The following is a 27,971-nucleotide window of genomic DNA, read 5'->3' on the forward strand; positions in this document are numbered from 1 at the left end:
AATATAACACATATGTAATAAATGGATAATGTAAAATATATAAAGGTAATAGAAATATTATCATTCCCATTTCACAGAGTATAAAGGTGATTAAGCTACTTATACAAGGTTCTAAAGCTAAGTAAGTGTTGAAGCCAGGTCTCAAATATTCAAATCCATTGTATCCTCCTGTCTCCACTTGATTATGGACTCCCTGAGGGCAGGGACCATGTTTTATTTGAACTTCTGCCCTATTCTAGCACCTGTGCTGTGCACACAGTAGATGCCTAATAAGTACTGTGTGCTATGACTGTCAGTGCAACCATCTCCACTCAAGTTTGTTAAAAATGTGGTTATCTTTAGAGAACAAAATTATTACATAAGGTATAAAGAAACATCTAAGACAACTACAAATATCTGGTATTTAGCCCATTGATGGAAGGCACTATTAGACTTACATTTTCTTTAGAAAATGATCTCGTGAAACACAGGTATCTGGTAACCTTGGATTTAAATAAGCCATCTTTCCAGAGGTCAGCGTCCACACCATCTGCTGTCTGTGCAACCTGTGCCAAGGAGACAGAGAGAAGGAACTTAGGGAAGCCAGGGTAAAAGCGAGTACATGTGCACAGCGGCTCTTGTATGCCGATTCCAATTAACACTGGCCCGAACTCTCATGGCATCTCATTAGTTCGTTTCATTCGGCACAGGGAAAAGAATTTCCAAAAGGGGAAGGCAAGCGAGAGTGTGAAAAATACAACTTCTAAAAATATTGTCCCTGGGGAAGCAATTGATTAAAGACACCCGCACAAAGAGGGTTCTAATGAGAAAGGAGCAACTTTTGTTCTAATGTACCAAGAAAGGATCTGACAAGTCAGCACATTAAGGTGCTCATTACTGCTCACTCTGGGGGACAGACCAGCAGGAGGAAATGCCCAAAGGGGTCAGAGAATTTAGGGTTGGAAGGAGCCTTCAAGATCATCTAGTTCAACCCCCTCATTTTATAGAGGAGTAACCAAAGGTACGGAAAGAAGTGACCTGCACAAGGTCATCCCGATGGCAAGTGGAAGGACAGGGATTTGGAACCATGTCTTTTATTTACCTCGGGGCTCCTTCCACTACACCATACTATGAAATATTACCAGAGAGAGTACCATGATGCATCCCTTCAGCTCTTAGAACCTGGGTGGTTCAATCAATAGGAATTCTAGACTGGAATGTCTAAGGACATCTAGAAATAGAACCAGTGGGAGTTACGCAAGCAGATCAAAGACATCGGCTTCCTTCCCTGAAGAACCTTAGAATCAATTTAAGCATCTCGAAGCCAGGCATGTCTTCTCCCCTCTCACTGCTTTAGCTACAACCCACAGGGTGCCTTCCACTCAAGACAAAGTGGAAAAGGGAACAGTCAGTTACACTCATCTTTAAACCTCCTCACCCACAGGAGAGGTGAGAAGGGAACACGGGTACCCTGCCTCAAAACTAGGCAAGTTCCATCAGGATTTCAACCTTATTTAGGATGCCAACCCAAACTGCTCTTCCTTTACCACCACTTCAACATAGATGAAAGGCTTGTTTGAAAGGGCATGGCTGGACAAGGAAAGATATTCAAAGCAGGACTCTCAACCTGGGGTCTGGAACCTTTTTTCTTTTCTTTTCTTTTCTTTTCTTTTCTTTTCTTTTCTTTTCTTTCCTTTCCTTTCCTTTTCTCTTCTTTTCTTTTCTTTTCCTTTTTGGAGGGAGGAAGGTGGGGCAATTGGGGTTAAGTGACTTGTCCAAGGTCACATGACTAGTTTTGTGTTAAGTGTCTAAAGTCACATTGGAACTCAGGTCCTCCTGACTCCAGGGCCGGTGCTCTATTCACTGTGCCACCTAGCCATTCTGGGAACTTTTTTCTTAAAAAAAAAAAAAAATCAGCAACCATTTCAATATAATTCAAATATTATGTTTTATTTTATGCATTTAAAAACATTACTCTGAGGAGTCCATAGCCTTTACTAGATTGACAAAAGGATTTTCAAAGAGAAGTGTCAAATTTGCATAAGCTATGACACAAATGCTATATCAACTTTTTAGAAAATTTTTCTTCATTACAAGAAAGGTTTCAATGCATATGGGAAAAAGGAATAAGACAGCTGTAGGGGTAGCAGTGTGCGTGTGTGTGTGCTTGTGTGTGTGTATCAATCAGAAAATTACTGCGGTTTTAAAAACTTTTAAAAATTATTATTACTATTATTATTAAGATCATTTAAAAAGAAAGAAGTACCACAGGACTAGAAAAGAATAAATACTGCCTAAATTTTAGTTTAAAAAGAGTGAATTCTGTAAACTATAAGTCAGTGAGCTTGAGTGATTTCTGACAAAATTCTAGAACTTATTATTAAAGGGATGGCTTATGCACATCAGGATAGCAAAGCAGTCATCACTGAAAGCTAGCATAGTTTCAAGAAGAATAAGTAAGCCAAATTAATTTCATTTCCTTTTTTGTCAAAACTACTAGACTGACAGATTATGGGAAAGCTACAGATGTGGTAGACCTAAATTTTAGCAATGTATTTGACAAAAGCTCCCAAGCTATCCTCATAGATGAGAGACACGGGCTAGACACAGGTACTTGGACTTAAAGTCATCTGAATAAATAGACATGATGAGTTGTCATTAGTGGAAGGAAAAGAACCACAGGAAGGTCTCTAGCAGAGTTCCCCAAGGATCTGTCCATGGCTCTACTAGTTCATGTTTTTTTTATTTCTTAGTTTTTTTTTGGGGGGGTGGGGTTTGGGGGGGGAAAGGGCAGGGCAACTGGGGTTAAGTGACTTGCCCAAGGTCACACAGCTAGTAAGTGGTAAGTATCTGAGGCCGGTTAAGTGTCTGAGGCTGGATTTGAACTCAGGTCCTCCTGACTCCAGGGCCAGTGCTCTACTCACTGTGCCACCTAGCTGCCCCTTCATATTTTTATAAATAAGCTATATGGAGGCATGGTATGCTCAGGAAATTTGTGGTTGACACTAAACCAGAAGGAATAACTGATACACTGGAAGACATGTAAAAGTTAAGAGTCCAAATAGATCTCAGTAGGCTAAAACAACAACAAGCTAAAATGGGCCAACTCTAATAAGAGGAAATTTAATAGAGTCCTACAATTGAGATGTAGGGGTTTGTGCATGTGTGTGTGTGTGTGTGTGTGTGTGTTTTAATCACTTTCACAAGAATAAGACAGGCAAGGCATTACTAGACAAGAGTCGGTGTAAAAAAGATCTGGGGGTTTTAATGGACCATAAACTCAATATAAGTCAACAGTCTAGCACGGGAACCCTAAAGCTAACATGAACTTGAGCTACACTAAGAGGGGTATTGCATATAAAAGAGAGGAGGCAATGGCCCTGCTCAGACCACATCTGGAGCATTTTGTTCAATTCTGGGAACCAACAAACTAAAAAACATCCAGAAGAGGGGGACCCAAATAGTAAAGGGCCTTGAGATTGTGCTATATAGGGATTAGTTGAAGAAACAGTCGAAGCTTTAGAAAGAGAATACTCTGTGTGAGCGTGAGTGTGTGTGTGTGTGTGTGTGTGTGTGTGTGTGTGTGTTTGGGTTGGGAAAGGTAACAACTGTCTTCAAGAACTTGAAGGATTATTGTGCGGAAGATGGATTAGACTTGTTTTACTTGGCTACCGAGAGCAAAATTAGGAGAAATGGATAGAAGCAAGGAGAGAAGATTTATAATGAGCATAATGGACCATTTCCTGATAATTATATTTTTACCAAAATGGAATGGACTTCTTCAGGACAGTGTGAGTTCCCCCTTACTAAGGGTCTTCAAGTAAAGGCTGGGTGACTACTTTTTAGATTTGTTGCAGAAGGCGATTTGAATTGCTCAGATAATATTAAATCTGATGGCTTCTAAGCTCACTTCCATGTAAGTCTATGGTATCAGCATGGTATGTGTAAAGGGTAGCAAATCTGTAGTGGGAAGGAGTAAGAAATGGTTGGTTAGGTCAAAAACGTATGTAAAAAGGTAATGATTGCCTATGATTTTCTTATTTTCCCCAAATGGCTCATATGCAAGAAAGAACATAAAAGACATCAAAGAGACATACAATTAGAAAAGAAGGTGGGCCACACACGTAGCTAGACAGAGGAATAATGCATGGAAAGTCTAAGTATTGCACTGCTAGCTATAAAAATCTGAAAAGAACCACAGGAAGGTCTCTAATGCATTGGATAGGTCCTTAATGGGAGATTTAAAGAAAGATAGGATTGGGGTGGCTAGGTGGCACAGTGAGTAAAGTACTGGCCCCAGAGTCAGGAGGGCCTGAGTTTGGTTTGGGCCTTAGACACTTAATACCCACACAAAAAATCTAGCCGTGTAACCTTGGGCAAGTTACTTAACCCCAATTGCCCTCCAAAAGGCAAGAAAAAAAAAGAGAAAGGAGTAAGAATCACAAAAGATGAGAAGATGGGAAGGGAAATAGAATTCACTATCTTTCCCTCCAAACTCTTCCCTCCTTTAAGCTTTCCTATTACTGTCATGGCACCACCATCTTCCCAGTCACAAAGGCTTGCAACCTCATGATCACTCTCACTCACCCATATAGCCAATTGGCTCTGCCTTCAGAGTATCTATTGGATATGTCCCCTTTACTCTATTCACAAAGCCACCACCTTAGTTCAGACCTTCTTCATGTCTCGCTTGAACAATTACAACATCCTTCTAACTGGTCTCCCTGCTTCAAGTCTCTCTCCATGTTAATCCATTCTCCACTTAGCTGCTAAAGTAATTTTCCTAAAGCACAGGTCCAACCATATTACCACCAGTCCACACACACTCAGTAAACTCCACTTTATTGGCCCATAATTGAATATAAATTGCTCAGTTTGGTACTTTTAAAGCATTTTAAAACCTGGCCACTTCCTAACTTTACATTAGTCCCCTCCATGAATTCTGTGATCCATCCACCCTGACTTAAATCATCGCCCTCAGGCCTGGAATGCTCTCCCTCCTTATCTCCAACTCTTAGTTTCCCTGGCTTTCTGCCAAACTCAGGTCAATTCCTACCTTCTACAGGAGGCCTTTCTTGTTCCATTCTCTAGAACATTACTCCCTAGATCACGTTCCATTATACTGTGTACAAGAAAGTCCTAATTAATACAAATAATGAATACCCTGAAGTGGTCACATTATTTGAATTTGCATTGCATATTCCCATTGGACTAGAATTTTACATAATTATAACTTCAAATAGTGTGAATTCAAATACCTACAATCATTTCAGAGGATTCATTATTTGCACTAATCGGGACCTGGCTACATAGTTTGTCAGTTGATAAATATTTATTAAGCATCTACCATGTATCTGGAGCAAGCTCTGGAGGTACAAAGAAAGGCAAAAGGCAGCTAGCTCACAGTCTAGTGGGGGAAACAAAATGCAAACGAGGTACAAACAAGGTATATAGAGGACAAACTAGAAATAATCAGCAGAGGGAAGACACCGGAGCTGAGGGGGATCCGAAAAGGTTTTCTATAGAAGGTGGAATTTCAGCTGGGACTTAAAGAAAGCCAAGAATTCCAGAAAGTGAAGGTGAGGAGGGAGAGTGTTCCAGGGAGTGAAAATGCCCAGAAAGGGGAGACAGCGTCTGGTTCAAGGCACAGTGGGGAGACCAGCACTCTGATCTCAGAGTTCGTTGGGCTGAGGTGTAATTAGACTGGAAAGTCAGGAGGCAGGTTACAAAGGGCTTTGAACACCAAAGAGAAGAGTTTATATCGAATCCTGGAGGGGATAAGAAACTACTGGAGTTGACTGAGTAGGGGCAGGCGTGACGTGGTCAGACCTGCCAGCTGCCTCTTTAGGAAGATCACTTTGACAGCTGAGTGGGGGTTAGTTATCTGCACGTTACCTTACCTATTTGCAAGCTCCTTCAGAGCTGAGGCTGCTTTCTGCCTTTCTCTGTACCCCTATTATTGCTAACCACAGTGCCTGGCCCACAGTAAGTGCTTGATAAATGCTTGCTGACTAACTGCTTTGGTGAAGAGTCCCCACACCAACAAGATCAAGGATCCACTGGAGCAAGGACATTTATTCCAAATCTAACTGTTTATAAGGGATCTTGCTTTGTTGCCAGTATGCCATGAACATGAGAACAGTAAATGTAAAGATGGAAAATATTCCAGAATGTGGTCAACAATACCACAGATTTAACCCACACTGGAAGAACAGTGGGACACCAGTTTGGTTCTTTTCATTTGGGTCAGACTCTGAAGGTGGCATTCAGATAACATGCCAGCTGGTATCTTGCAGGTTTGGTCTCCCAGCTCTAATTCTTCATTTGACAAGCTACCTTCTCTTCTGACAAATAACTAAACTCTCCCCCATTCTTCATCATCATGAAATCTGCCTTGACTCAGTAACATCTATTCTATGAGCTGAGAAGCTCTGCACAAGCTCTCAACAAACCATGGAAAACAAAAATGGTCCCAGATGGTCAAAGAGTGTCCAAACCTCAATAATATGCAAGTCCTGTGTGAGAACTCAAGAAACACCGAATAACAGTGGTACTAAGCAATGAAAATGCCTCAGAAGGGCAGAAAGATGAAAAGAAAGAAGATGGCAGACTTCCTGGATTTGGCGTTATGATAGCAATACTTAAGTATCAGCTTCACTACTTTCTACCTGTGTTAGCTTAGGCAGAGTAACGTCCTGTTACTACTTTCTCATGCTTACAATGAGAGGGTATATAAAATTACCTCAAAAATCACAAATTTCTACAAATTTGGATTCAAAGTCTATGAGACATGCCATGATGGCCAGAGGAAGAAACTCAATCCACTGAAAAAAAGATCATATACACAATAAAAGAAGACAAAATCCTAATATGAAACACAAAAATATTTATTTTTGGATTTTTTTTTTTTGCTACAAGTTACATTCAAAGAAAGAAACAGTACAAGCTAGGTCTAGGAAAATTCAAAAAGAAATGAAATAAAACAAAACATTTGAACAGAATGCCTAAAAATTTTCAGGCAAAAAAAATCAAATTAATTGAATTTAATAAACATTTACTGTCTGCTATGTATAAGGATCTTTATGATTGGCAAAATCTTTGATATTTAATAGCCAAAATTTTATATAGTAGCCTTACCAGAGAGGTTGTTGAGAGCCCAATAGGAATACTGGGGTTGTCTTTTTTTTTTTTTAAACTACTAGTGATCTTCCTTTACCAACAGGAGAGTGGTCAAAACTATTTGGGCAACCTTTCCTATGACCTCCCAGTCTGTTTTTTTAAGTAATATCTATAGCCCATGCTTTCTTAGACAACTGGCTGAGCCTCTTACTAAAAGCTTCCTCTCTTCTTCTAACACTGATGGCACCCAAGCTTAGGCCCTCATTAACCACCTCCCCTAAGTCTCTCCCCTCACCAATCTATCCTATAGGATGTACCACCAGCGTAATTGTCCTAATGCCAATCTCCTATTGTGGTATGCTCAAAAAACAAACACTCCACTGCCTACCGGATCAAACACCAACTCCTTAGCCTGACCTTCAAGGATCACTACATTCTAGCTCTAAACAACATTTCTAGTCTCCTTGTATATTATTATCCTCCAAGAACTTTATGCTTTTGCCAAAAAACAAACAACTACTTGCTGTTGTTCATTGATTATGACCTGATTTTTATATCTACATGCCCTTTTATAGGTACTATGTACATACCCCACACTTGAAATAGCCTTCCTCACATCTTGGTCTGTTGAAATCTTTCCCTTTCTTCAAGGTCCAGGTTAAATACTATCTCCTATGTGCCTGACAACTTCTCAGGACCTTTGCTGGCTCATCATCTATTATCATAGCTCCCTAACTGTAAGTGTTCCCCAAGGCTCCATTCTGGGCCCTACCCCCTTCTCCCTCTACATTCTCTTTCAGTAACCTAATCGGGTCTAGGATGAGGAGTCACTGATCTATGTATCCAGCCCCAAGCTGTCCCTTCTTTTGTAGTCTTGTGTCACCGATTATCTATTAGACATTTCACACTGAATGTCCAAACTCAACATATCCAAAACTGAACTCATTATCGTTTCCCCCCCAAATCTACCACTCTTCTAATCTCCCATTTCTACCAAAGGTATTACCATTCTTCTAATCTCCCTGATTGTTCACCTTGGCACAATCCTTGACTCCTCACTCTTCCCTACCCCATACATCCAACCAGTTGCCAAGTCTTGCTATTCCATTACTACAATATCTCACACATCAGACACTTTCTCTCTACTCAATGCAGAATGGTAACCAAAGAAGAAAAACAGCATATCTGAAGCCTAATTATCTAAGGACATTATACCACAGCTCTATAATGCCTTAAGGATCAAGTATAAACTTCCCTGTTTGGTATTTAAAGTCTCTCACAACCTGGATCCAACCTACCTTCCCAGACTTATTACACATTGCTCTCCTTCACAGTCCATAGCTCCACCAACCTGTATGTCTAGCACAATGTTTTTGTACATAGTAGTTCAATAAATGCTTACTGAACCAAAGTGAAGTATGAGGTGACTATAATGATAGACAGTCATTTCCAATGAGCAATGAGCTTAAACCATTTCTGAACTTTTCTTAAGAAAATTGCCTCTTGTGTCAATTTAAAACCCATACAAAACCAGTTTAAATCACTTTACCTACACTTCACTTTAGCTACAAAATGATAACGCCCAGATGATAACTAATCTAATTTATCAAACTTAGTCCTATGTGGCTTGGCTGTTTCCAAGACTCAAACACACCCTCTAAAGGACAAAGATATCCTTCTATTGCCAATAATCAAAAGAATATACTCTTGAGATTCCAAAAACACAGGGCAATGGAAATACCAGTAGAAAAAACACATGAATGGTAAAGAGCAGCATGGAATTAAAATCAAACGTTCTCAGTCCAAATCTGGACTCTTAATACCATAAACACTGTAGTAGAGAGAAACTTGTTGGTTCAGTACTGGGGCATCGAACAGCTGAGGCACATAGTCACCTGAGAGGCACTACATGTCCAGAGCAGCATTTCCAGAGACATTTAAGAGGGTGGGGACGGGGGAGGGGAGGGAGGGAAGGGGTAGGCTATTAGCAAATTCAATAGATTACATTAGGCTGGTTCACTACTGTACCTTTTGGCAGTCTGAAATGTTGGCAAAGGGAAAAAGAGGTTCAGGTGATCTTCCTGGGCATGGGAAGGGTATCACTACACTGTTCGGGTTTCCTGTGGAGAAGTCTCCCTGACTTGGGTATGTTCCTGTGTGCCTGCCCTATGCGCTAACTCTCACAGAAGCAGCTCGTCTAAGGAGAAAGTATGCTCCTTGGCATATTCCTTCTCCAGGTGCCCAGTGCCTTATGGCAGAGCTTGATACCAACTCCTCATGGCAAGAGGTCAATAAACAATATGTGAGGAGAAGGCATTTCAAAAACAGCTTTGATTGCATTTCCAAAAATGTATTTGTGCTGAGACTTCTTGGTCCAAGAGGAAGTTTCCTGAAAAGCCCCCAACACTGTGGGAAATTCCTCTCAACTCTCTGAGCCTCAATGATTTGCTCATCTGTAAAATGAGAATGTTAGTACTAGTCCAGGGTTCCAAAGGAAATCAATTATACTGAAATGCAATTATCAAAAAAAAATGTTTTTAAACAAGTTCATGGATCCCAGGGTAAGAATCCCTGGATTAAATGATACCTATGTTCTCTTCCTGCAGCTTCAAAAGCTATGATCTTATGAGCATTTATACAGATATCTAAATTCTACTATTTGTTTAAAAATAAAATTAGCATCATTACCTTAGAGTTACATCTTCTACACACTACAGCCCATATCAGAAACCCGACCTTGATGGAGAGGTCAGGAGCCCAAGTCATGGAGCACACGGCTGAGTCTCAGGCCTTTCCTGAGGATGGTTCCTGTGCTGTTTGTTCAGCTCTGTTCTCTGGGCTTCTTGCCTCCACAGTTCGCACAGCCAAGGGAAGACACAGAACTTTCAGAGCCACTCCCCAAGAAATGAAAACAAACAGAAGACCCAGTCCCCAGGTGCCCTCTGAAGCTAAAGAGGGCTGCAGAAAGTCACAGAAGACTTTCCCATGAGGAAGGGAAACCAGTCACCTAAGGACTACCATGACCCTCTTAGCTATCTCCCTCTAATATTCATACTTTGCTTCACCCACCACTGTAGAATGACTGACCAATTTAGAAATACCAGTGGCCCCCTTCTCTGTAGATCAGACAGTCCCAGGTTTCCAGGAAGTAGGTAGTGTATTACCCCATTTTACAGATAACTAAACTGAGATTCAGGATAAAGAAAGTAGAAGAGTACTGCATTTGGAGCCAGAAGTCAAGAGTTCAAATTACAGCTCTGCTATTTGGCCACTTATGTGATCTTGGGCAAGTCACTTATTTCTCTTGGTCTCAGCTTCCTCATCTATAAATGAGGTAGTCAGACTAGAGCAGGAGTTCTTACCTTGGGATCCATGAATTTGCTGGGGGTGTTAAAAATACACTGATGGCGCTATTTCAATATAATTGCTTCCCTTTGTAATCTTCTGTATTTCATTTTAGAAATTTTAAAACATTATTCTGAGAAGGGCTTCACAGCCTTCACCAAACTGCCCAAGGGGTTCATAAAACAAAAAAGACTATGATCTTTGGGACTACATAATCTTTAAGGTTGCTCCCTTTCAGCTCTAAACATATGATATGACTTGTCCAAGTTTATATGGGCAGTAAGTGTCAGAGCCTGGGTTCAAACCCAAGTCTTTTGTCTCCAAAGCCAGAGCCCTTCCCAAGGTGTTAGGAGACTTTTTACCCACAAGCCCATTCAGCTCACACAGATTTTTCTAACTAAGGACACTTCTTTCAAAACAGTCCTGTTTCCTAGGGCTGGTTCACACACTTGATCCCTTCCAGCAACAGGCTTCAAACTGTGACTGATCAAATGAGATGATGTTGCAAAGTGCTCTGTAAACCTTAAAGCACTACATAAATGTCAGCTGTTATTTTTTTAAAAAGAAGAAAAGACATCATCCAGGAAATGTATGATCTGAAAAGAGATGGATCAGTCATGTAGTGAGAGAAAAGGATAACAGATGTATATATAGTTCAAGGTTCCACAAGCACCCAGTGATTGAATTAGGGTGGCTATCAATATCCTTTGATTTTTTGGAAAGCACCTACAATCATCTCAATATGCATCAATGTAATATAGTACCTACAAAATGTTTAGAGACCTAAAGGAAGTTAGTGTGTTGGGTGAATTCTCTATGGAAGATTATGGGAGGGCATGAGCAAGAATCATACAGTTTGTAAACTACACCATTGAAGACAATCACCACTTAGATGAGACTGTGGATTCATTGAAGAATATGAATTAATAGAAAACAAAATATCAATCCTGCCATCTACAGGTCATTGCTTCTGAGGTCATAATCAGGCATGTCTACAGAGACAATTTTATCCATGCCACTGAAATTCTAGGGCCCAGCATTCTCACTGTTGGTGCCCCAACCCTCAGAAAAGAGCAGACCTTTCAGTTCTACAAAATATCAAGTCCTTATACACAAGGACCTAAATTAACGAGCCAAAGACACTCAGAACAGAATTTGTCTAAAGCTTCTAAGTTCCATCCATGCTGTCTTTGCCAATCATACCCACATAGTGTTCAAAGACCTAGAAGAAAGTTATTGACCTGAATGAAGCTACAACTTCTATCATCACCTCTATAAGATGATTCCCAACATCTTTCTTTACTTTCTACCTCTCCCCAGAGCCTGGGCCTCTATGTCTGGTTGCCTCCTAGATATCCCACTGGCACACCAAAATCAAACTGAAATTCATCTTCTTTCTTCCTCCCCCCCCCCCAAACTGCCCTTTCCTGATTAGGCTGATGGTCTCATCATTTTCTCAGTCACTCAGGCTCAAAACCTCAAAGTCATCTTTAACTTCTCCCTTCTCCTCACATCAAATTGGTTGCCAAGTCTTATTAGTCCTAACTCCATAATATCTCTCAGATATCCATCTCTTCCTCTCCATTTTCAATGCAACCACTCTAGCTCAGACTCTCATTATCTCTCACTTAGACTATTCTAACAGTTGCCTTGCCCATTCCTGCTTCTAGTCTTTCCAGCAATCTTCCCATTCAATCAGTAATATCTCCCTCAGCTGTGTCATATAGCTGAGGAGGTAGAGCACAACTCTGAAATCTGAGAGAGATGCTTGTTTGATGGGCCTCTCTAAGAAAACCTGAACTGGCATTATTTCGGCCAAAGATCTGTGGGTATATTTGAGTTCTATACAAATATTATCTGGAAATCATATCCTACCACATTTAGGAAAAGGCTTTGGCACACAGCAATCAATCAAAGGTTTCTCAAAGGAAAGAAAACTACTACTCAGTCAATAATTCAAGGATCTGTGAGAACTAGGATACAGCTTCAGATCATGTCAGTTTCCTGCTCAAAACTCTCAGTGGCTTCAAGTTACCTACTGAATAAAGAACAAATTCCTGATCCTGGCATTCGAGGTCTTCAAGGCCCTCCATAATATGACTCCAACCTACTTTTTAGTGTGATTTACTATCCTTTGTGGATTTATACATTACAGCCAAACTGAGCAATACTCATTCTCCAAAGCCTCTCTGTCTTCTGAAATCTCTTCTTTGTTTAAAGGCCCAAAACATGTGCCATCACTTTCAAAAAACTGTTCCTGACCTTTGTGCCCTTTCAAATTTCTCATATGTCTTTGGCTGTACCTCTCCTTTGCATATATTTCATTCTCCCTTACATTACAGTTATTTCAAATACTTATTAAATGCCTACTTTGTTCAGAGCATTGTGCTAGGCTCTGGGTAGAGATATAAAGTTCAACTATGATAGAGACCCTGCCTTCATGGAGTTTACAGTCTAGAAGGGGGATAAGATACCAACACCAATAACTATAATGCACAACATTACCTAAGTACAAAATTAAACATTAAGGGAGTGTATTGCTAATGTATCTTTGCTTAATGGGAAGATCTTTCCCATCCATTAATTTGTCCATGTGACCTGCTTGAGTCATATGGAAGCCTGAGTCACATGAGTTTGTGGTGGAAGTTGCTTGCTGAAGAGGTGGAGGAGGAAGGGGGGGCGGAGCAGAGCTGAAAGAAAGTTGGGTGAGAGCAGTCAGAGCTGAGGGAGAATCCAGAGGGGAAGCAGGCAGCGAGCTGTGAGTGTTCATCTGTGGGAAGGCCCTAGCAGGGGGAAGGCTTGGGCATGGTAATGCCCTCTACATTGTTATTGTACATAGATTTCTTTGTTGCTATGACAGATTTTGCTTTCTGGTGTTGGGATTCAGCTTTCTGGTGTTTGAATAACTGTTTTGATTCTGTCTTCCATGTGGGGAGTCTTTTATATTTTGTGATTTAGAATTATGCCAGCATATTCATAGCTGCCGTAGGTGTTGTGAATATCGTGTTGGCACTACAGGGAGTCCCAAGAAAGAATGCCATAACCAACAGCAGGGAAGGTTTCATGGAAGAGGTGGCTTCTGAGCTGAATTTGAGGGGATGGATAAGAATTTCTTAAGGTAAAGGGGTCAGGAAGAACATATGAAGCACAGGAAGAAGCCTGAGCAAAGCTTTACACAGAGACAGGAAAGCACAGGGTATGTTCCAAGAATAGCATAGTGGTAGGATGGTATCAGACTGAATGCCAGAAAGAAGAATGAACTTTACATGACGGGCAATAGGGAGCCATTGAAGCTTATAAGCATAAGAGGAATATGGTCAGATCAGTACATAAAGTAGATAATCTTAACAGTGGTATGAAGCCAAGATGGGAGGAAGGAAGATCTCTTAGAAAATTACTGCAGACGAATCCAGGAGGACAATAATGAGAGCTTTGATCAGGGCACTCTAATCATTTATGTACACATATTTTCCCAAGTTAGATGAGAATCTCCTTGAGGCAAATCTGAGTCATAGCTTTCTTGCTATCTCACCCAGCACCAAGTCTGGGACCTCGCTGAGGCAACTCAATAAATGCTTACGGAATGGAAACGAATCCCAAACTTGCAGCTTCCAAATCAATCAATTAACATACCCAATGTTCTGAAGAGGGCCAGCTCCAACTTAAGGCAATCAAAGGATCCAGGAAATTCTACTGAAACTCCAGAGGAAATATCTGGCAGACACTAAGAACAAGATTGTCGTAAAAGAGAGGTGAACTAAGTGACCACGGAATGGTGTGCATGACCTAAGTCACAGCACAACTTCCTCCTCCAACCCCACTTTCCACATCCCATGAGCTCCTTCATATTCTCCAAATTAGATGCAGTTTAGGAATGGCCCAGCAATAGGGAGCCAGCTTATCATCTCTGAGCACTAAGAGGAAATATTTTCAAAATGCTTTTAAAGAATTGTAAAATGAAACTCAATTGTCTTTGGGGAATGACTATAGTTGTGGGGTTTTCCCCCTTCTTTTTTTAAAAAAGGAAAATGGTTTTAGACTATACTATATTGTGGGAACAGAAACTATAGATATGCGTAGATCTTTGCCTGAAATAATACCCCCTCAAGTTTTCTTAGGCCAATAAAATAAGCATGTCTCAGGTGAGAAGCAGCTGGTGGTGCTGTGGAGTTAGGCCTAGAGTCAGGAACATTTGAGTTCACATTGAACCTCAAACACTTACTAGCTGTGTGATCCTGGGCAAGTTGATTAACTTGTCAAACCTCAGTTTCCCTGACTGTATAAGGGGGATAATAACAGCACCTATTTCCCAGGATCGTTATGAGGATCAAAGGAGACAATACCTGTAGAGCATTTTAGTGCTGTGCTGGCACGTAGTAGGTCCTCAGCTGTAAGACCCAGCCATGGCCGGACAGGGTGCTATGATTAACCAAACTTCTCAAATCTTCCTTATCCCTTAGTGTCTGTGATACTACCTCACCCTGATTCTTCTCTGACCACTCCTTTTCTCTTTTGCTGGATCTTCTTCCCTCTAAATTTGAGCATTTCTCAAGACTCTGTCAATCCAATTTAATACAAGTTTATTGAGTGCCTACTATTTGTGTAATACTATGTTAAATATCAGGGAAGATACAAAAATCAGATGAAACTTGTTCTCTGCCCTCATGAGTCTAATAGGTGGATGTGACACATATACCTTTGTCCTCTTTTCTTATTGCTCTGCATTGGCTCTTTTGGTGACCTAGGCAGTTAGGTGGTGGGTTGGATAGAGGGCTAGACCTGGAAGTCAGGAAAGCCTGATTTCAAATCCTGCCTCAGACACTTACTAGCTATGTGACTTAATCTTGTTTGTTTCATTTCCTCATATGTAAAATGGAGATAATAACGTCACCTACCTCCTAAGGTTGTTGTGAGGATTAAATGAAATAATGTTAGTAAAGTACTATGTAAACCTCAAGATATTATACAAACTATTATTATTATTCCTTTTGGAACAAGGTCACTCTCCAGACGACCCTTTCCTTAGACAATGACTTCTCTATAAAATTTCTAGTCCTTAACATCAAAACTCTGGCTCAAACTGAAGGGAGATTCTCTGGGGGTAAAGGAGTCCCCCAAATGTTCTTGTTTATGGATGGTACTGTGCTCAAGCCTAATAACTTGCTGAGCCTCCTGGAAGAGTTCTATTACCCTTCAAAAGAGTTTGGCCTGACCCCCCAGACCAGAAAGACCAAGTGAATAAAAGGTGACTATAGCCCAGACTGGGAAATGAGGAGCAGACAAACTTCATAACCACCTGGAGAGACCTACACAAACCAAGTGAGGGGAACAGAACCAGGAGAACACTGTATACAGTTACAGCCACATTGTGCAAGGACTAACCCTGAGAGACTTGACTCTTCTCAGCAATGCAAGATTCTAAGACAACTTCAAAAGGCTCATGATGGAAAATGTTACCCATATCGAAAGAAAAAATTACAGAGTCCAAATGCAGATCGAAGCATACCTTTTGCTCTCTCTCTGTTTTGTTTTTATTCTTTTTTTTAACTTTGAAAATTTATTTATTTACTTTTAGTTTACAACATTCAGTTCCACAATCCCTTGAGTTTCAAATTTTCTCCCCCTCCCTTTCCTCTCCCCCTCCCTTTTCTTCTCCTCCCCCCCATCGCGGCATGCAATCAAATATAGGTTCTACAGATACCTTCACATTAAACATTAGTCAAGTTGTAAAGAAGGATTATAGCCAATGGAGTGAACAATGAGAAAGAAGGGACAAAACATGTTTTGTTTCTTCTTTATCGTGGTTCATTCCACTGGCTATAATTCTTCTTTGCAACATGACTAATATGAAAATATGTTTAATGTGAATGTATGTGTAGAGATGTAAGATTGAATGCCAACTTGGGGAAGTGGGACGGAAGGGAGGGGGAGAAATTTGAAACTCAAAAGTTTGTGGAACTGACTGTTGTCAACTAAAAATAAATAGCTTTTTTAAAAAGGAAAGAAAACTGCACCTTTAATGACCCCAAGCTTCTCCCAGAAACAAAAGCACATCTTCTTCTTACCAGAATTTGGTGAGACATGGAAGACAACAGTCTCCAGTAACTAAAAATGTGTATCATACAGTAGAAAGTGGAAAGGCATATGGTAAGCATGAACAGTCTGAAACAGAAAACCAAGATGAAATGTCAAAGAATGAAAAAAGAATTAAAAGAGATCAACAGGGAAATGCATGATAGGAAAAAGAAGATGGGCTGTCACGGGTCAAGGGATGACAGTAGACAGTCCAGGGAGCTCCAACAGCTTCTTTGCAACATCAAGGGATAAAAAAGTAAGCAAAGCTTCTGTCACACTGGGTGATCTGTGGTATGTGAGTATATGGATGAGAGTCCCAAAGGCATAAAGACTTGGAAGGGGTACATATTGAGTCAACAGAAAGAGCACCAAAATCAATGAGTTCAAAGATCCATCTGAATGAGCCCTAAAAAAGCCTATTCTATCTTGTTCCCTGGCCCTCACTGTCATAATCCATATGCCAGATAGCTTCCAATATCTATCTTCCTTTTCCTCACAGTACTTGTCACACATCCATCCTCTTCTCTCCACTTCTACCACTTGCTGATAATTCAGGTTTTTATCCCTTCTCCCCTAGGCTTCTCCATGTCCTCCTAACTGGTCTCCCTGAGTCAGCCTCTTTGCTCTCCTTGGCATCTTTCACAAGGCTGCTGGTATAACTTTCTTAATGTACAGGCATGACCGTGTTACTCCTCTGATCAAAAACCATCAGTGCCAGGGCGGCCAGATAGCACAGCGAGTAAGAGCACTGGCTCCAGTGTTGAGAAGACCTGGAGATCAAATCCCAGGCTCAGACACTTAGCACCCACCCAGAAACACCTGGCCGTGTAACCTTGAGCAAGTTACTTAACCCCAATTGCTTAGGGGCGGCCAGGTGGCTCAGCGAGTAAGAACACTGGTTCCAGTGTTGGGATGACCTGGATCAAATCCGGGCTCAGATACTTAGCACCACACCCAGAAATAACTGGCCGTGTAACCTTGAGCAAGTTACTTAACCCTGATTGCTTTCAAAAAAAAAAAAAAAAAACCCATCAGTCCCTCTCTACTGCCTGAAAGATAAAATATAAACTGCTTAGCCTGGCACTTAACATTCTCTCCTATTCAACTCCAATATACCTTTCCAACCCTCCCACACACAATTCTCTTCCATACACTCTATACTCTATTCAAACTACACTGCTATCTCTTTTTTAGTCTTAACCTGCCCAGCCCTGCAAGCTTTACAAAGCCCAGTTCCCATGACTTAAAATGCATTCCTATCTTTATTTTCACCTGTTGAAGTATTTCTCTTCCTTTAAGAATCAACTCAGGCACCACCTCCTCTACAAAACCTTCCTTGGGGCCCCCAAGATGAGAATTTTCCTGGACTATTTGGTACAGAACTCTCTCCTTTGCCCTGACCACGTTCTGCCTGGCTCCTACTTATCTCTGTACCACTGGGGAATTCCTCAGGCCAGAGATCCTAGGTCTCCAGGAGAGTAATTCCTCCCACCTAAATCTGACTCAGGCTGGAAGATAAAAGTTTAATTAGCATCAGCTGAGGGGAAGCTGCCCAGTGGCTAGCAACCCCACTGAACAGAGACACACACACACGGAGGGTTTTATACAGCTTCAGGAGAGGTGACAAAAGAAGCCTATCAGGTGAGGCTGCTCTGGCACTTTCCTCATTTTGGAGGCTGGGTAATAGGGACAGCTGCCAGATGATCTGGGCAGTGGAGGAAGAGAATGTCTTAATTTTGGAGTAACTGGTGATGCTCTAGATCTGCTCTGTTCTGGCTAGGTCGATAACCTGGTTTCAGACAGTCTCAGTGGGGCTTTGTTGTTGTTTGGTGGTTTCAGTCATGTCCAACTTTTTGTGACCCCATTTGAAGTTTTCTTGGCAAAGATACTGAAGTGGTTTGCCATTTCCTTCTCCAGCTCATTTTACAGAGAGACTGAGGCAAACAGGGTTAGGTGACTTGCCCAGGATCACACAGCTAGGAAGTGTCTGAGGCCACATTTGAATTCGGGTCTTTCTGATTCCAAGTCAAGTATTCTATCCACTTTACCACCTAGCTGCCCTCTTGGTGGGGTAGGAGGTTTCCAGTTTATTTCATCAGACCTCTGGATCGGAGATCTAAGACAGTGGAGACCTACCTTTGAGATGGAATCAATCTGAGTCTGTCTTTATTTACACAACCCTGCAGGCTATACTTCTCTGACCTCTAAGACTATTTCCATGATGATGATTTCCCCCAAACTCACAGCACACCGGTTTTATACATTTACTCCACAGTACCCTTCACATCTCCTCCAAACAAAAGTGGAAATTCCTTGAGGGCAGGGATTATATCAATTTTTATAACTGTGTGCCCAGAGTGCAACACAGTATTTTATACATAGTAGGTTCTGCATAAAGACCTATTGAATTGAATTGTTGGTTGAATGAATGAATGCAAAGGAACAAAGCCTAAAGATGACTCTAAAAAGAATAGTCACACAAATGACACAGAGAAATGGAAAATCATAGTCCTGTATAATTCCAGGTCAAAAGTCTCTACAGTTACACAGCTGCCAGTCTGCCAAAAAAGTAACAAGCGTGAAGAGGTCCCAAAGGAAGAGGGGGAGAGGTGGGGAGGAAAGGGAAGCCCATCCTGAAAGACCAAGCCCATTAGTAGTGGAAAAAAAATAATAATCCCTTTGAGCCTTGACTATATTTCAAAGTCCTCATTCTTCAAAGGGTACCCATTCAGGCCCAAATCCTCCCCTTCTCTGGTCATTTCTTAGATGCTCAAAAGAGGAGACATCATGTGACTCTTGAGATCTGAAAACAAAATGATATTGGCCAAAAGACCAAACGGGAAATGCTTTGAGCTGCCTCATCAGATGTAAGCAGAAAGCTTTGATCTGGACTTGTGCCATGCTGGGTCAGAGATAAATGGGGCAGGGAAGGTACTTGGGCGAGTCTACTTACACAGAAGCAGAAAAAACTCTCAAAATCTGTCTCTAGGAAATCCTGAAAGCTGAGAAGTTGAATCGTAAACATAGGCAAGGCACAGAGAAACCAAATGGGTCAGAAATGCCTTTTCCTTTTCTGTCACTCAATCAACAAATTTTCATTAAGTGCCTACCGAGTGTCAGGCACTGTGCTAAGCATCTGTAACACAAATACAAAGAATGAAATAATCCCTACTCCCAAGGATTGTACCTATTAACTAGAGTAACTATTCCATATACTCATGTAAGGTTAGAGCTAGATGGGACTCCTCCTACAATAGATGGTGGAACACTACACCAGTGCTAGAAAAAAACCTTAGAATCAATCAATCAACATTTATTAGGCACTTACTATATGTCAGATACTGTGCTAGGTGCTGAGGATTCAAAAAGAGGCAAAAGACAGTCCCTATCCTCAAGGAGCTTACAATCTAAGGGCAAGGGAGGGAAACCCTTACACAAAGCAAGCCACATACAGAATAAATCGGAAGCAACAAACAGATGGTGCTAGAATTGAGAGGTTGGGGAAAGCTTCCAGCAAAAAATGACATTTTATCACTATTGATTAGACAAATGTAAATCAAAACAACTCTGAAGTACCACATGTGCCACATCACACCTAGCAGATTGACTAACATGACAAAATAGGAAAATTATAAATGCTGGAGAAGATGTGGGAAAACTGAAACACTAATGCATTGTTGGTGGAGTTGTGAACTGATCCAACCATTCTGGAGAGCACTTAAGAACTATGCCCAAATGGTACAATACCACTTCTGTATCCCAAAGAGATCATAAAAATGGGAAAAGGACCCACATGTACAAAAATATCTATAGCAGCTCTTTTTGTGGTGGCCAAGAATTGGAAACTGAGGGGACACCCATCAATTGGGAAATGGCTCAACAAGATGTGGTATATTAATGTAATGGAATACTACTGTGCTATAAGAAATGATGAGCAGGCAGAGTTCAGAAAAACCTGGAAAGACTTACATGATCTAATGTTGAGTGAAGTGAGCAAAACCAGGAGAACATTGTACATAGACAGATCATGATAATCAAAGTTCACATTCCTACAGCACTTCAAGGTAAACTAACTACATTCATCATAACAGTCCTGGGATGTAGGTGCTATTATTATCCCCATTTTACAGATAAAAAAAAATTGAGATAAACTATAGTTAAGTGACCTGCCCAGAGTCACATACCTAGTAAGTGTCTGGGGCTGAATTTGACCTCAAGTCTTGTTGACTCTAAGTCTATTATTCTCACATACTGCCCCGCCTAAGCTGCCTGTTTTTTGTGGATGAGGAAACAGGTTCATAAAATTAAGCAATTTGCCCCTGGTCCCACAGTCTTAGATGGTATTTGAACCTGGGTCTTATAACTTTCAGTCCAGCACTCTCTACTACATCAGGCTGCCTTACTAATTCACATTTACATAGCACTTTAAGGCTTACATGTATGGAGTGATTTAAGAAAAAGCAGTTTAACAATACTGACAAGTGGTCATCCAGTCTTTATTTGAATACCTCTAGTGACAGAGAACTCACTACCACACAAGGCAGTTCATTCCACTTTCAGACAGCTCTAATTTTAGAAAATGTTCCCATACTATTATACTAACAATCCCATGTTTAGAACTACTTGGAAATTGGAAAACTAAAACTCTGCTCCTTTTCTGGAGAACTTTCAGGAGGAAGAATAACTAAGTATGATACTGCATCAGTCTATTTGGAGTCAGGACACTCAAGTTCTAATCTTTAACCATGGTCTGCGCTTTTGAGCACAGTAAAGTCCCTTCTTTTCACTTCTCCGAAAGGCACAAACTCCTCCTCTGTAAAATAGAAATCATAATCCTCAAACTCTCTAATTTACAGAACTGTTGTAAGGAAAGTGATTTGTAAACCTTAAACATAAGCCACTTACCCAGGGAAGCTCGCCAGCTAGAATGTAGAGGAAGGAGTGTGGGTCTCATTGAAAGTCCCAAGCCTTTCATTTACTAGCCACATGACATGGGGCAAATAAGGATTTAGGGTTGGAGGGGACCCAAAATACATGTGGTTTAACCCATTCATTTTAAAGATGAGAAATCTAAGGACCAGAAAGGGGAAGTAATTATCCAAGATTATACTAGTAACCTCAGTTTCCTCAGCTATAAAATAGAGAATACTCTTGGTTTACCCATTTTACCACACAGTTGTGAGGAAATAGGGATTAAGTCTCTATTTCATTCCTTCAGTGCAAGAGTTCTCAAATTCTTTTGATTTCAGGATCCCTTTCTGCTCTTAAGAATTATTGAGAATCCCCTCCCAAAGGGGATTTTGGGGGTTATATCTATCAATATTTACCATATAAACAAATCATCTTAGTATTAAAATTAAAATAGTTTTGACCTTGAGGACCCCCTAAAAGGATTTCAGGGACCCCCCCCCCGACACATGTCACTATTCTTTGCACATAGTAAACAATAAATTTAAGAACCCTCAGGTGAGAAGACAACCTTGTACTAGGGCAGGTCCATACTTCCTTTGCAACTGAAGAGGTTCAAAGAACTGCCTAGAAGTGAGATGCATTAGGGTCACACAACTAGTATATATGTCAAAGGTGAGACCTGAACCCTAGCCAATTATGCCAAATTGCCTCTATAGTTATGAGGAAAGGGAACTGAAAACTTAAATGCTACATACAGAAAAAGGACCCCTCTACCTGGAGAGGGGGGTGCCCCTGCTTGGGGGGACAAGGAAGGTGCCACTGCTTGGAGGGGAGATGCTCCATTTCCCAAGGGTGACCAGCGGAGACTTTGGGCATTTAATTCTATACTTCTGGCTTGTTGTTACTAGAAGGGTGGTTTACAGAGACCTGACAGCTTTCGAGGGCCCAGGAAGAACTAAAGGAGCCAGAGTGAAGAGAAGACAAGTTTCACTAGAGTGGCTTAACCTCAGTGACAGTTAGCAGAAAAGCAAAGGAGGAGACCCTAAGTCTGACTGAGCTAGCCTTATTTCCTTGATTACTCAGATCTCCAACTGCACTGCCAGTTGTCACTGCATTGCAATTCGGAAGAGACCCAGCTAAGGTGCCCTTCCGCCTTTGGGAGGCTGTCAGAAATAAGCAAAGAGAAAAGACAGGTGGGTGTGACCCTAGGACCTCTTCTCGGGGATACATTGCAATGGGCGGTGATAGGTCACTGTATAGAACAACATTTTGTGCTTGCTTGCTCTCTCACAGACACACACACACACACACACACACACACACACACACACACCTGCTACCTAACTCAAAGAAGTCATACAAAGCTGTGATCCCAAATTATCATCTAACTCAACTATTTCACAGAGGGGAAGGCTCTGCCAGGCAATGGCCGCTCTCCTGAGGGTGAGGGAAGGTTGGAAGGCTGAAAAGAATAGTGGGGTCTTGCTGATCCTCTTTCCTCATCTCAATATTACTCTGACTTCCTCATTAAGTGAATGACCTTGGCGTTCTCTAAGGTCAATAACTCACCACTATATAGCACTTCAAGGAGCACAAAAAACATTACTCTTATCAAGGCATGAAGCCAAGTCATGGAACCATGGGATTTAGAACAGGAAGGAACAGAGATCATTTCCTCTGACACCTTCCTTTGTCCTCCAACTCCACCATTTTATAAATGAGGAAATGGAGACCCAGAGAAGGGAAATTACGTGCCTACGATTACAATACACCTAGTGAGTAGCAGTGGATCCAATACCAGGCCCTCTGGGTCCACAGCCAGAGCCGTTCCCCCTCCGTCACACTCTGCTCATGGCAAGGTGGTTGGAGAAAGCCTTTTAAAAGAGGGGAGTTTGTAGTTGGGTGGAAAGGATGAGATAAGGAAACACAAGAATCATCAAGACAAAGAACAGAATAGAGCTGCTTAGAGCTGAGGATTATTCTTCCAGGTAAGTCTGAACTTGTGGAGAGGCCTGAAAAAGCCTGGCAGCAAACAGAGTACCTGGAACACAAAGTTCAAGAATTTCTACATGATCTGAGAGGTAGTAAAGAGGCTCATAAAAGCCTTCAATCATCCTAGTGGTCACTAGACTAATGTGCCTGTTTCAGGGTCCTAGTCCAATCAGAGGGATGACTCAGTCAATTAACAGTTGTACAATCTCAGGTAAATCTGTCTGAGACTTTGTTTCTAACATCTTGAACTCCAAAATTCTCCTCCTGTCAAAATCTCCTGTCTTCCCATCCCTCCCTCTGACATGCTCTGACTAAACTGTATTCACCCTCTGTCTGACCGCCTCCCTGTTCTGCCAGGCTATCACTCCTGTTCTGGCCTCCCTTTCCTCCCTTCACCCTTTTGACCCTATGATTAAGTAGATGAACACTACATCATCCCTCACCCTCGAATCCCTTCCTCTACTGTCCTTCGCATATTCATACCCTGCCAAATCTCAACCCTAGGTCACACCCACCATCTGCTTCTCTACTGCCACTTCCAGGTTTCTGCAGACTGCTAGGGGAAGTCATACAGCCTTACCAACTGGGTATACTACAAATCATAATATCTAATCTCAACTAGGCCCTCACTGCTCTAAGGTAATCATTTCAATTCTTCCAGCTATGAAGAATTCTAAGGAGCTAGGTAGCACAGCAGTTAAGAGAGTGCCAGGCCTGGAGTCAGGAAGACTCAAGTTCAAATCCAACCTCAGATACTTACTAGCTGTGTGACCCTGGGCAAGTCAATCTCTGTCTGCTATAAAATGGGGATGATATAGCACTTACCTCCCAGGATTGTCAAATGAAATAATAACTGTAAATTTCTTAGTAAATATAGCACACAGTAAACACAATATAAGCATAATCACTATTATTATTATTCCCCAACTGACTATCACATTCTTCAGCAGCAGGTCAGAATTTTTTTCTTCACCTAAAGTCAGCAATGCTATCTGAAGAAGTATTCCTTTTTCAGCAGATGCCTGACTCACCAAAAAGTTAAGACTAGTCCCCAAATTTCCCCCCACTCCACCATCAGTGATCTCTACATTTCTGCCTATTCTTTCCTCCTTTGCTATCATCTCAGAGGATAAGGTGGCCCTTCTCCTTGTCAAAACTCTTGACTCAATGAATCATAGAATTTCAGAGTTGGAGGAAGGGTCCTCAGCATTCATGTATTCCAATCCATACCCAGAAAGAATCTTCATTCTCACATACCTAATAAGTGCTTGTCTAGCCCTCTACCTGAAGAGTTCTAAGGAAGGGAAACCCACCTTAGTCAAGACAACCAATCCCACTGCAGGGATAGCTCTAATTCTAAAAGTTGCTTTGTTTTTTTTTTTCCTGATGAAAAGCTAAGTTAAATGGATAGAGCACCAGGCCTGGAATCAAGAAAATGAAGAGTTCAAATCCAAACTCAGATACTTACTGTGTGACCCTGGGCAAGTCACTTGACTGCTTGCCTCAGTTTCCTCATCTGTAAAATGAGCTGGAGAAGGGAATGTCAAAATATATATTTGCCAAGAAAAAGTCAAGTGGGGTCACAATGAGTCAGACAAGACTGAAAATGACCAAGAAACAACAGTTTCCTCTCATTGCTCCTAGTTCTGTCCCTCTGGGGACACACAGAATAAATGTAATCCCTCCTCAAGAAAATGCTTCAAATCTTTGAACACAGTTAGTGTGTCCCTCCTGAGTCTTCTCTTCTCTGGGCTAAACATCTCCAGTTCCTTGTCTCCTCTGTCCATCACTCAGGTTTATTTGTGTTCTTCTTAAACTGTAGCACCCAGAACTAAACATAATGCCCCAGACAGGACTGGATAAGAACAGCATTCAGCAAGGAACCTGAGATCTCGTCAGTATTCCTGGCTGCTTCATCACACGGCCGATTCACAGCCAGCCCTAGGATCCTGATCTTCCTGGAGAGCTACATTCAGGTGCCCTATTTTCTAGGAAGCCTTCCTCAATTGCCCCAGGCATTAGTGCTCTTTCCCTCCTCCAATTTTCCTAGGACTTTGTCTGATTGCTCCCTTTCTTGAGGTATACTTAGCTGTGTAGCAGTAGTATCCCATCTTCTAACAGAATGTATGGACCCTGAGGTGAAGGGCTGTTTATTTCTCTATCTGCCACCTCCTGGCTTCTGGCATAGTGTCTCTCCCCTCCATTCTAGCACTACTCCCACCTCTCATGGTTACCTCCTACTTCTAGGCCCCCCCCAGGCCATACCACCCCCTGTTCTTACCTACTATGAGGCAGGCCTCCTAGGGACTCACAGGTTACAACACCACCATCTAAAACAAGCTAAGCCCAATCTGGAATGTCTCATCACCTGGCTCTTTAATCCAGCGATGCTCAGCCTAGACTCATTCCTCAGTGGCAAGCATACTCTCATCCCCTTATACTCTTCCTATCCCAGGTAACAACAAACAAGCCTGGAGTTTGTTTAGGGAACCTAGGGTTCCCCAACTCCAGCTATACAGTTCCTTATTCCCATCTACCTCAATCCTACCTATCTCCTGCCAATGTCCTACTTCAGCTATTCTGACTCCTTCCACTATGCCCTGTGGTACATCTGCCCCCAAATGGTTGGAAACAGAGTGGCATGAGAGCCAAACTTCATTAGGCCCCCTGAAGAGCAAGAGAACAACTAAAAGGCCTCCAGGTCATCTGGGTGAAGCCTCCACAAAGTATTTCCTAGGTCAGAACTGTCTGCCTCTCCTTGTATTCCCAGCACTTAGCACAGTGCCTGACACATAGTAGGGACTTAGTAAATGTTCATTGATTGACTCCTAGAACTTGAAGGGAGATTCTGGATCATTTAATCCAGTCCACTCATTTTACAGAGAAGAAAAACAGCATCTCAGAGAGGTGAAGGGTCCAAGGTCACAGAGCTCATATGACAGAACTAGGGGGACATGACTCCAAATGTAGTGCTCTGAGACAATGCTGCCTTCCCAGGAGGATAGACAAAGCTCACATGGGAGGAGGTGAGAAGTCATGATCTGCACCAGGGGAGATAACGAATCCTTCTGAGTAAACTGCTGAACATGTAAAGAATCCTGGGCAGAGAAGCCTCTGGGGAAACAACGAGGACATCAGTGCCACTGGAAGCAGTGTGTTATTCCAACTAACTGAGCTGGAGGAAGGTGCTGCCAGTGAGCACCATGCATAAAGCCCTCAACTTTCTGAGGTGGCACAAAAGAAGGGGTTGGAAATGAGACCAGACTGGCTGCATCCCCACCAGAGCCAGGTGTTTTCATTCAGCATTTCTGATAGAAGACCATCTCTACTCCCAGGGGCCTTGCTTGGGACTCAGTGGGCCAAGGGGGATCTAGGGTGGGAGGGAAGGGAGATTTGGCTGCACTCTGCTTCCTCAGCCCCAAACAAACGAAGACTCTGGGGGCCTTTCCAACTACTCCATTTCTCCCCTGCTTCCAGTCAATCTCCATTCCAAGCATTTTCTAACCAAACAAAAAGAGAAGGAACACCTGGTGCCTTTCATCAAAAGGCATTGCTGGCTCTGAAAATAAACCAATCTGTGAAGCATGAATCAGTTGGTGGTTATTTCAGGATAAGGCTGAGGGGTAGGCATTGGTCCTTCACATACAGGGATCTGCACAGCCTGCAGAAGGCAGGAGCAAAAATCTTGGAGATCTTATATCCATGTTCTCTTCAGGTCACAGGATCATAGGGCTAAGAGCTGACAGAAACCCTAAGGGATCCTTTAAGGTGACCCTCCCCTTCACCTCCACTTCACAGGAGGAACCTGAAAGCCCAGACGGGGTAAATGATTTTGCCTGAGGTTATACAGCTAGTAAATGATATGACTACGACTCATAACCCAGGTCTTCTGGCTTCAAAACCTAAACACTCAGATGAAATCAGGGGGAGCTTTGCATAACAAGAGGTCTGAAAGTCTTATGATCTTTGATCTCAAAGCTCAAAATAGACCTCAGAGATTGTTTAGTTCAGATGATTAGTTTTATTTAGTTCCATCATTTTACAGATCAGAAAACTAAGGCCCAGTAAGAAGAAGTGATTTATCCAAGTTCAGATTTAGAAAAATAAAAAAAGACCCAGAACAACCCACACATACTCTTCACCATCATAATAAAGTGCATTTGGTCATCTGAGGGACAAAGATGTGAGCTGGATGGCTTGGAGAGAAGTAACATTAGGGAAGCAAAAAAAGGCTGTGCCTCCCTGAGTGGGGGCACCTCAAAGAGGAGAATATACTCTTTTCATGGGCTTCTACCAAAATGAGTAGATAGGATTATCATGAAAAAAATGAACTAGGTTGTTTTTGGAGAGATCTTGAATCCAAAGATCATGGAATCTCAGAAGACAGCTACATTAGATTATACTTGAGCAGGAATTCACACAACATCCCCACTCCACCCTAATTCTCAGCCTCAAATGATTGTCACTTCTGATTTAAGACCTCCAGTGAGGAACTCACTACCTCCTCCAAAGGTGGCCCATTTCCACTTTCAGACAGCACTAATCCATAG

General features: G+C 41.8%; 1 protein-coding gene across 6 annotated transcripts in view; it reads right to left on the bottom strand.

Annotated features, from left to right (window-relative positions):
* The window catches only part of MVB12B (multivesicular body subunit 12B), a 324,028-nt gene that overhangs the window by 252,384 nt on the left and 43,673 nt on the right, over positions 1-27,971 (bottom strand). For all 6 annotated transcript variants that reach the window (XM_069082725.1, XM_069082727.1, XM_069082723.1 and 3 more), the window contains one exon: positions 438-545. In XM_069082725.1, coding sequence (XP_068938826.1) covers positions 438-545 — 108 coding nt within the window. The remainder of the gene's footprint in view (positions 1-437; positions 546-27,971) is intronic.

This window comes from Petaurus breviceps, unplaced genomic scaffold, assembly GCF_028583685.1.
Source record: "Petaurus breviceps papuanus isolate PSGF00001 unplaced genomic scaffold, PetGlider_PUasm1.0 171, whole genome shotgun sequence".
In the NCBI taxonomy this organism is placed as follows: domain Eukaryota; kingdom Metazoa; phylum Chordata; class Mammalia; order Diprotodontia; family Petauridae; genus Petaurus; species Petaurus breviceps.